The 11690-nt window shown below is 31.8% G+C and overlaps 1 protein-coding gene across 1 annotated transcript in view; it reads left to right on the forward strand.

Annotated features, from left to right (window-relative positions):
* The window catches only part of LOC124371429 (DNA-directed RNA polymerases I, II, and III subunit RPABC1-like), a 43372-nt gene extending 34457 nt beyond the window's left edge, over positions 1–8915 (forward strand). Inside the window, 1 exon segment of the mRNA XM_046829761.1 lies at positions 8761–8915. Coding sequence (XP_046685717.1) covers positions 8761–8826 — 66 coding nt within the window. The 3' untranslated portion in view covers positions 8827–8915.
* The last annotated feature ends 2775 nt before the right edge of the window (positions 8916–11690 follow it).

The raw sequence follows: 11690 nt of genomic DNA on the forward strand, positions 1-11690 counted from the left end.
TCTAACATGTGTGGCAGCTTTTTTAACAGGACATGTTTATTTCCAGTGAACAAAATATTTTTTTATCTTCTTGGACAAATACATTAAAAAATGCATGTGTTTGAAAATAATTTGCAAAAGTACGTGTGCTTTTTGGAAATGAAAGTGGCTAGAATGTGCTTCTACTTTTAAGTATCTAAATTATTAAGCACAATTGACAATAAAAATGTTTACAAAAATGTAGTAAGGTAGCAGTTATTTTAGTAATATACAACTAAATTTATTTATATTAACTTTACATTGTTATTACTCAAATTTAAATCCTCTTTCTCGCTGTACTGTTAGTTAAAATGTGCTCTGTAATTAAAAATCCAGTTACTTGCATTCAGTGGTTAGCTTTTTGTTGGAAAAAACTACAAACCAATTGAAATCCATCGCAAACCTTGTAACATTTATCAGAAGGGAATAATTAAGTTGATTTTTATTTACCTATTTCAATTTGTACATGTAAACATTTTATATACATACGGTATACTATTACGATTACGGGTGTAAGCCTTAAGGCATCTTAACATAGTGTGGATGTTCTACAAGTGAATGCCAATTCATTGTTGAGTGGAGCCCTAAGGTCATAAACATTTCTACTTACACAACTACTTGATATTGTGGTTGGCTGGATTTTAAACAAAATTGGAATGGACGTTTTATGTGATAAATGCTTATCCTTGAGGAGGTTTCCTTATGTTTTTGAGAAAGGAGACAAAGTCCTAAGGTTAAAATCATTTTATAAACCATTGTGGTAAACACCTTGTATAGTAGGAGGTGTACAATTGTGCTGGCGACTTCCGCCAGTGAGGATGGTGGCAAGTTGTGGTACGGCATTCGTTTCTACTGACATAAACTAGGTACTGCCCGCTTATCTTCCCTATTCACCAGTGATTATACACAGATTGATGTTTTTACACATAACTGTACAACTTTGGCCTTTTCCAGTCCAACGTACAGCTGCATGCTTCTTCTAGTAGTTTAATGGATTCCAGCCAAAATTGACAAATATTCTATAGGACATACAATAACCAACGGTAGCTTATAACTGGTTTTGGAGCCAAGAAAACAGAGCCCTCGTGCCGAAAACGTTTTATGCTCAACTGCCATAGACACCTTTTGGTTGATCAAACATGAACATTCTATGTGGTAATTTAGGGTTGGTATTCCTGGCCTTACCTAACTGGTAGAACTACATATCACTTTATATTAGGTTTAATTTTTCATAAAGTTTTATAAATCACATGAATTAATAATTAATCACTCAACAATTATCATGAATATGTGCAGTTCAGCATAAGCCTAGTAGAAATCTGGGCGATTTGTGAGTAGTTGGTATTTAGTACCTTATCAGCCAAATAATTAACTGGAGACACCATTGTCTACAAATGGTTTAGTTCTTGGAGATCTGACTACATGTCTGAGGTCATCTGAATAAAACTGTGCTATAATTTCCTCTGTCTCAATTGATTCCATTATTTGCTTAGCTACTACTACCAGATATCTCTGCTAGTGGAGCATGTTTACACAGCAGTTTTTATTCAGGAGAATTTGTGATTTTGATTTATTGATCTTGATGCTGTAATATATATATATATATATATATATATATATATATATATATATATATATATATATATATATGTATATATATATATATACATACATACATTTACATTAAATTTGTATAAATGGCAATAGCCTTATTTAATTTCAATAAACGTACTTAAATCACAAAAAGTACTTGCTCCGCCGGGACTCAAACCGGGATCTCTCACTTCCCGGGTGAATGTGCTACCATTACCACAGAGCCCTTACTTTTTACAATTCAATTATTTTGTATTTGGCCGTATCTGTCACATATGCGTTTAAATAACCAAGCTAACATATGATCGTAAGACCAAATACCTGTCAAATGACTTTTATTTACATTAAATTTGTATAGATGGCAATAGCCTTATTTAATTTCAATAAACATTGTATCCCAACAATTATTTATATATATATATATACATACAGGATGATTCGTGAAGATATTCAGAAACTGTGGGAGCTTATTTTACATGTAAAAATAATAAAAAAAGTTCATATAAACCTGGGTCTGGAAATGCTTTATGGCTAGCATAAGATTTCGCTCGGATTTCATCTCACTATGCAAAATGTGGTCTCCCTGAAATTCTGGTAAGGTAGATTAAGTGACAAATTCCATCCTTATGGCTTTTGACCTGATAAATGAAATAAAACAGGTTCCATAATACATGTAAGTTACACATTTAAGTAGTTTTTGATAAAGCCAGTGTCAATTGCAAACAAAGAAGTAGAAAAAACACATTTTTCATATTTGGGCAATAGTAAATTTATTATTTCACCAAGAAACAGATCAAAGATTTTAGTAGAACTGGTTGAAAACTTAATTCTAAACAAAAAAATAGTGTAAAAAAAAGTACACAGAAAGCAAATAGATGTTCGATTAAGTTAATTTTTATTTATAACAGTACAACACTTTTTACATTTGATTGACAATAACTTAGTTAATTACCCTTAAACATTAAATCTCTACTAGTAATTGTAAATTTAAATTCTTAAATTAAAATTATTCCATAGAGTATATTGATTTTATCATTGCATTCAGGTGCTCCCAACATACTGTACGACTTGATTAAATTTGATTTTAATACACAGAATGATTTTTTGCAGGAAATTTTTATTTTATAAATTGTCAATATAATAAAGCAATTGTTCAACAATGATATGATTGTAATTTTGAGAGCTAACAACTGAGTTTCAGTCCATGTGCGTATTGTTCTGTTCTTAGTAATTGTGTGTATTTTTACATGTAAGTATTTTTTTGTCCGTAGTAATTATTAAATTGTTAGAGTAATAACTCCACATTTATTTATAAGTGAAATACGCCAATATGGTGTTTATTTACGGTTTACGTGAAGGCAGTGCTACGGCTGCTGTTGAAGAATACAGACATTGTTACCTTTACAGCAAGAATTCCAATTGCTAGAACAATTAGTGATACATTTCTTACTTTACGGGAAACAGGATCACTTCCTAGCGCAAAGTTTCAGTATGACCGCTCTTGCCAACATGACGTTATTGTAGAGGAAAAAATTGTTATTTCTGTTCAACATAGCCCATGTATTAGTACAAGACATATTTCTAAACAGTTCAGGGTTACGCAAGGTAAAGTGTGGAGAACAGTCAATAATAACAAGCTCTATCCCTACTACAAACAAAAAATACAGCATTTACATCCAGGAGACAATGCTCATCGTTTGGAGTACTGCATTTGGTTAAACACTCATCATCGACTCTTTGAAGTATATTTTATTTACTAATGAGTCACAGTTCACTCGTCATGGCATCAACAATATACGAAACCAACATTCAGAATCATTGGGCAGAAGTGAACCTTCATACAACAATTGAACGCAACTTTCAATAGCATTTTAGCATTAGCTTATGGAGTGGTATTATTCATGATTAGCTAATTGGACACTTTATTTTTCAAGAGCGCTTAACAGGTCAGGCATAGTTACAGTTTCTTCATGAAGAATTACCAACATTACTTGAAGATCTTCCTCTTACAACGCAATGCCAATGTACTTCCAACATTATGGCGCATCACCACATTTAAAAATATTGTTTCCACCTACTTGAATCAACAGTAGTTTCCTCCTGCTTGGTCACACAATCTACAGAGTAGATCCTTCTGGAAAATGACGACTCTGTGAGGATGCTTCCTTCAACTCTTGTGATTAGACCCACAACGAAGACTGATCTACTTAAGGAGAGAAGATAAAATAACACCATCCTGGGGGAAGGTAACTGCAGGACCAATCTACTCATTCTGAGACCTGGATGCAGTCTCCACCATATCTCAGGTTTAGTGTGAACCCACTTTGAAACAGCCCCAAATGATTCCCACTTAGAAATACCACTGAACTGTCAAGACTCCGTAATTGGTGAATGCTAAGCACAAGTTGGCCAGAGCATCATGGTTTCTCATGGGAGACCCCCTCATGACCAGGAACCCAACAGACAGTTCCCCAAAAATTGTACCAGTTCACAACATTGCTGCCTGAGGCTGCTAAATAGCAGATCATTCAGTCACTGGTTTTGTCAGTGTTCTACTACTGTTTCCCACCTTACGGCAATAACATCTCAAAAGAGGATGCAAACCAGATTCAAGGAATGCAGAACCCCGCTTTATATTTTGTCAGTATAATCTTTGGAAATTTGATTCATGTTTCTGCTTACCAAGAAGTTATTCAGCTATTCATACAATATCAATGGACACGGTGTGTAAAATACAGACTTGCTGTAAGTCCTTGTACTGAAAGAGTTGTGTTGCAACTCTTTTAGTTTTCCTTAGAAATATGGAGGAAGAGGTTTGGATATTTCGGCCTAAAACACTGCAACAACCTCCTCTGTGACCTCGTTAACTTATCCTGTACTGCATTACAAAATTGCTTGTAATTATCGTATAATGCTTGAATCGTTGTTGTAAAATATGTATAGTGTATGTGTAGTAACATTTGATTGTATTAGGTTAGTTTTATTATTTAGGAGTTATTTTGAAAATCAGATGTATCTGAAAATCACTCCAATAAAAGCATTTTTATTATAAATATTAACTAAGAACGGTTGTTCAGTGTCCCTAAAGACAAAGGGTTAACAAAGCATGGATTTTCTGCACTCTTTGAGATAACTGGATGGAGCTCTAAAATCTAATCAAGTCCTAGAGTCTGAGAGCTCCCAAAAATCAGGAACTAACAGGCGGAAAGACAGAGGCCAAAAGGCATGGGGCTGTTGAAGAGTGTGATGTGCCAGATGCTGAAAGGTTCTAGAGGCTGAAAGTTCCCAGGGGCAAAGAGATGCCAATGGACGAGAGCTCTCTAAGACTATGAAATACCAGAGGGTGGAAGATATAGGAAGCCAGAAAATGCCAGAAACCGGAAGATACAACAAATTTGGAATTGGAATTTGCAAGAGGCTGAGTGGTTCCAGAATCCTGGACCTGTCAAAAATGAGGGTTGACATAATATGGTAAAAGCCAGAAACTGGGAAAACCCCAAGACGTACCTGCCCGAGGTTGAGAGCTGTCAAGTTGGGAGATGATAAAGTCCGGGATAATCAAGAGTTTCCCTCAAAATTTATAATTAAAACTAGCAGCTTTGCATGTGATTTCCTGTTTAATAATAGGTACCTCACATAGTATATTCTTTTTAAAGGATGTAATAAACATTCCTGAATATAAATGATGGTGACTGGAATATATTCTAATCTTGTGATCCATTTTAGAATAATGTAGTTTAATATTTTGGGATCCTGAAATCGGAGAATAAAACAGCTTTTATGAGTACAAATGAAATACACCAATTTCTCTGCAACATTCTATAATATTAGAATTGATAGCCCCCCATATTAGAACAGAAACACTTAAACTGCTTTAGGTCATGAAGGAATACTAAGTCCGTATAATCTTAGTGGGGAAACTTATGATGTAATATGATGGAGCCCTATGATGATTTTGAATCAGAATTAGAAATGTTTCATGAATCAATGTGTGTTCATTGTTAACAAGGTAACATAAAATTCCCACTGGCTATTATTTGAGATCTAGCCAGTGGAAAAGAATTTTTGATTTGAATTAATTGTACTTTACATGTCATAGTAACTACAGTTTGACTTCTAGCCATGATTAAAAAACATACATATTTGGCCTTTGAGATCTACTTTAGTCAAAACTTGTCTACGTTCGCTTGTTAATCTTCTTCTAGTCTAATTTATTATTGATTTTCTAAGTTGATTGCTTAAAATTCTTCAAAGATTCCAAGTATAGCTTTAAAATTAATAAAGTCAAATAACTTCTCCCATTATGTATCATACGAAACTTGTATTTCAAAATATTCACATTATCAGAGAGTCCTAGAAGACTTTGTTTATAAGCAGTGAATATTTATTTAAAATCTAAAACATCCTCAAAAAATGTTGTTTGTACACATATTATTATTATTTTTTTAAACATAACCACCAATCTGTTAATAAACACAAGTTTTTATTTTGACTCGCTAAGTATAGTTTCTTTTCTTTAATTCACTCCATATAGGACACAAATTTTGTAGAATCACACAATTTTAGTACCAATATGTATAAATGAAATAAAATAGCAAATAAACAATAAAAATAATATTTTTTTAAATCACATTAGAAAAACACTGGAAATATGTCAGAAAATACACTGGCTATGACTACAACTACTTAAATATACAAGATTTTTCGCTTACAGTTGGTACAAAATCTGCCAAATAGTACTTTACAAATCTGAATTATGCAATCTGGGTTTTTTGTAAAAAGGCTGTAAATAAATTTAAATTTTCAAAAATGAAAATGGTATATTCTAGTATTTAATATCCATGCAAAAGTTGTATTTCAAAATCTTAATGTTTTAATAAAAACTTAGTTGGTTTTTTAACACTACTGTACCTCTTATTTTCTTCTACAGTACTGTTTGATTTTAGAATTGATGATCAAAAATAATTAAATAACTGTTAAGTTTTTTGTCTGTCTGTGGATTTTACATTATAGTGATGTTTTAAGTAATCGTTATTGAAATTTCAATGTATGCTACACCTATTACTGTTTAGTCATATATCACTGAAAAAGTCATAATATTTTTGTTATAATTTTCTAAAGTTGTAGTTAAATGTTAAACTCCACAAAAACCTTATAATGGTGTATAAAACTTTACAAAAAAGCTTTATTTAATAATGGAAACACTATCAGCTGTTTTAACAATTAGGTGATGATTTTTAATGGGCTATTGTATTTTTAATAATGCAAATTTTTAATGTAGTGATTGTTTTGTAGTAACAATAAAACAAACAAACAAACAAGATCTGTACATGTGAATGAGTGTGCAAGGGATTTGCATGAACTGACACGGAAATGCTTTCACCACAAAACTAAACAAAACTGATTAAAAATGCAGAAGGCTTCCCCTGATATCCGGATCTGACTCACTATAAACTTTTAAAGTATCCATTAGTGTACTCGGATATTAAAATCCAGCCTTTAAAACTAACAAATAAACATCCGTCCACCTTTAAACAATTCACAGTGGAAGGGTGGTGTATAATTAATACGATCAGTAACTGCCACGATTGGCCGTTCTGTTCGGCTTAAGCATGGAATTATTTGTAATTTTCCCGGCCGCAGTTTACAAATAAATAACAAAGCAGTTTTCAATCTGGGCTGCCCGAAGCTTTATTGGACAACTGTAATCAGGGTCGGCCTGTGCTTGTATGAAAACAAAACTGGTTATTTATTCTGACTTGATTAATTATTGCAAGACTAATATTGTGTTTGAAAATTGTCAGTACTTGGCCATGCCAGTGTGTGCGATAAGATTATTTATTTATTTATTGCTATTGCTGTATCAATTCTAAATTACGAGTATAATGTTTTCTTGTCTTGTTAAACGTCCTTGTTTAAATTCTTAATTCAGGATGCATGGTTTTTTAAACATTATTTATACAATAATATTATTTTGTCAATTAGATTTGAGTATTTATTTTATATATTTTTAGTAAGGTGGATATATTTTTTAAAGTGGATAGAAAACAGAAAATACAATGAGTAGTCTTTAGGTATAGATAATAAGAAATAATAAATACACCTCGGCATGTATGTGTAATCACTAAAATATACTATCAGTTAAAAATTATATACTGTAGAGTATTTAATGAAATTATAATTGAATTTTCTATCACATGATTTGGAGACGAAGATGACAAAAATGAGGTGAAAGTCACTGGGTTAATTCTCTTTATAACATTGGCTGATACTTTTATTTGCTTATCAATTTTTTTTTAATGTCTATCTAAAAACTACCTGTTAAAAATGTATCATGGTATTTTTTATGTTTTTGGTTTCTTAACTTTTTGCTACCAAAGAAAATACTTATCTTCAACCAGTTTTTGTGGGCCTGAATTAAGATGTCCTGAAGTGCTATTTTAAATGTTTACAACTCCAAATGTAACTGGTGTGTAAACTGTTTTCTTGTCTTTAGGAAAAGTTCTGTACCTTCAAGTGCTGCAACTAAAAAGTTCTAAAAAATATCTTCCTGTAAGTTGTGGTTTCATTTAAGATGCTTTAAGTCATTTCATGAAGCACAATAATAATAAACAGTTATTTAAAATTATAATGTTCTATTTTTTTTATTGAGTTGTTTTTATACCAAATAAAGTTTTATACTATTCTCAAATTTTGCATATTTTTTTAATATTCTTATTGCCTGTACCTATTATAAGCAATGTTATGTTTAAGGTTGAAGAACTGAGAAAAACATGGGTTTCTTATCAAATGGTTACATTATATTTATGTTATAATGGAGTTAGAGAGCTAAATAAATGAAGGACTCTTTATCTATTTTATAATGTTTAGTCTATTAATTATGTAATAAAATTTACAGTGAAAAAACAATAATTAAAGTAGTGACAAAAGAAGTAAAAGAAATTGTTGAATGTTTATTATAGTTAGTGTAACTTTAAAATATGTGTATAAAAGAATTTTCTGTCTTGGGTACTGATAATGAACTATGTTCAGCCTCAGATTCATAGTAGTTCAGTAAGAGTAGACATGTATAGGCTATGATCATTTTCTAGTTCTATCTCCTGGAAAAGGTTATTTGACAAATATATAAAGTATTTTAAATTGTTACAGGTTGTAAAAATCATTAGATCCTCGGAAACGGCAGGACGCTACATCTCCTATCGTCTGGTGTGTTAAGCGTAATACAAGATGTTGTAAATAATAATTTAATAAACCATTTTTACTTTTAGAAATGTCTTGTTATATTAAAATAAGTGCATTCAGAATTCTGTGTTTATTTACTCCTTTTCTTTTTAGTATTGTTGTGCTTGTATTTGCCAACATTTTATCGAGGATGTAGATTTGTTCAATGCAGTTGCCATGTGTAATGGTTTAGTAAAAGGTTTATTACTACAGGACAGAGGGTAGTCCTGACGTTGGGGTGAGGTGGTGAGAGGAGGTGGGGGTAAGTGGGCGACATTTAATTAGCAATTGTGAACAGCGCCACTAACAAACAACTCCTTATTAGTGGGCCCTTCCCTCTTAGTGCGGATTGTTCTTTCATTTAGTGCCGCCTGAGCAAGTGCCTTCTTACATAACTTGGCTTAATTAGTCTCATATGGAATGAGTGTGTGTTCATGTTATTGTTTGCTGTTGAATTTTTTGATGCAGAGAATTTTTATAATTAGAGTATTGTCAAGAAACACAGGGATTTCATTACACAATTGCACATTGAGGCATAATTGTGTTTTGAAAAGGATCTTTATACCTCGTACACAGCCTGCAGTCCAGGCCCAGACCCAGATCTGGGTCTCGGAAAATATTAATGCTGTATGCAGTCTTGAGTCATAACAAAAGTAATCATTTTACAGCTCAAAAGTGGACTATTATGGAGGAAATAGGATTTTTCCGGATATTTGCAATCGTTGAATGATACAATAGCATCAGGAAAACTATTTTTTGACATATCCAATCTGATTTCTTCCTCAGGTTAATGACTAACCTAATATATAACCACAGTTTAGGTTAAAGTAAACAAAACATATCGGAGCATTGTGACACACATAAGTTTGGAATCACAACAGCCATGTTATGTGTGTATTCCATGTAACTCTAAACCACGCACATAATAAAAGTGAACAATAATTATTAAAACTGAACTACAGAATACAGGTCACAATAGTTCTGCATTCAACCAAATAGAACTGACTGGAGGTCAATATTAAGTGGTGATTGTCAAAGCAGAAACAAGATGTCAGCTAAAAAAAAGGAGCGGGAGTGGCTTTTTTTATTATTGGTTCATTCTAGATGAACTTCTTAAAACCATCAAACCTGTAACTCTGTATTTGGTTTATTACAAATCTATAATCTGTTTGATACTTTAGGTTTTATTGTTAGTTAAGTTTTTTAGAATTGGCAACCAAATAGGCCTAATTTCAACTGATGGTTGACTAATCAGTTGGTTTGCCAATTTGGTGTATGAGGCCTCAATTAATTCTCTTTTGAAAAAATGAGGTTTCCGGTGTTTTATGTTAGCTTTATTCCCAATTCATGCAATAGTGCATATCAACAATGATGTGCACTTTTTTACTTTTCTGTTAACCCTTTTTCATGTTTTCCTTGTGTTCTTTTATCCTTACATTTAATGGTCTTTTTGTCTATCTATTTCAATTACATTTTATACTGTAAACACAGTTTTTTGTATTCTCTGTGCCATTTTGTTGGTTTTGTTTTTGAAACTGACTAAGAGTATTGTGTGTTTTAAACATGGTTTTAAATCTTCTCCCATAATCCCAGCACATAATAGATTGACATAAACACAAATTTATCACTATTCTGATTAATAAGACTTAGGAATGATTCTTCTGTTTAGTTTGTACTTGTTTATTACTGATTGAATTATTATTATTATTATCCATTGCGCCTTAAGATCCGATTCAACTTTCTTAAATTTTTCTTTTAATCCATCTTTAGTTGAGCATAAGCTCTTTGTGCCATGAAATAACAAGAAGGCCACTGTTATTAGTAGGACCGTTATGATAACTAAAACTATTCTGACTTCCCAAGTTTATTTGAACTATGGAATAAAGCTATAATAAGTTGTTGGATATCATACAGTCACTGGTTACCTCTACAATTGCTGTTTTCATTCTCAGGTAGAAGAGATCAGTCCAACTGTATGAAGCACTCAATTGTTTTTCACATGTTTAAAATTCAATTTTAAATTTCTTTAGTGCTATTTAAGGTAAGAAGTAAAACATTGAACTTTGTTATGTTACATCTTAGAGTGCTTGGCTAGCATATCTTTGTATATTACTTTTTCTGACCATAAAGGTTTTGAAATACATGAATACATTTATAACTGTATAAAAATGCCAACCTCTAAGTCATCATATTATCAGTGATGCACAAATTAATTGTCTAAACGAATAATGCATCTCCAGTTTGATATTCCTTGATGAGAACTAGCTGTGAAATCTGTCTTTCTTCAAACTTAGTCAGAAGGGATATTTTATCCAATATAAATAATTGTTGACTTGTCACTTTATCCAAATTAAATCTGTTGCTTGATAAATTCACCATGTGTATACTTTTATTTGTTTTTCTTCCCAAACAATTTGGGGTTTAATAGGGGTACCTCTAAAACTAAGGGATTTATTGTTTCAGTCAGAAGTTATCAAATTATGAAAATAGCCATGTTGTGTCTTGTAAATTTCTTTTGGATCATTTGTGAAGATAACACCTGAGTGTGCAAAATCTCTTTGTACATAACCTAAAAGTTTTGAGACACATTTTCTTATTTTTAGTATCTATAATGCTGACCTTTCTTTTTGGAACACCATTTGTATAATATAGTGACAATTTTACTTTCCACATTGCATTAGGTTTAGACTTTTAAGCAAGTGCCAGGAGTTCTATTTAATTTCGTAGATATATTTATTATTTAAAGAAAATTCACAAGAATCTTTTTTACTCTTGCTTTTGTTTAAAATTCACAGTTTTTAATTCAATGATCTCGTTTTTCCAGCTTTTTATCAACCAGCTGCCATATTATTAGATAA

This window comes from Homalodisca vitripennis, unplaced genomic scaffold (assembly GCF_021130785.1).
Source record: "Homalodisca vitripennis isolate AUS2020 unplaced genomic scaffold, UT_GWSS_2.1 ScUCBcl_1413;HRSCAF=5000, whole genome shotgun sequence".
Lineage (NCBI taxonomy): Eukaryota > Metazoa > Arthropoda > Insecta > Hemiptera > Cicadellidae > Homalodisca > Homalodisca vitripennis.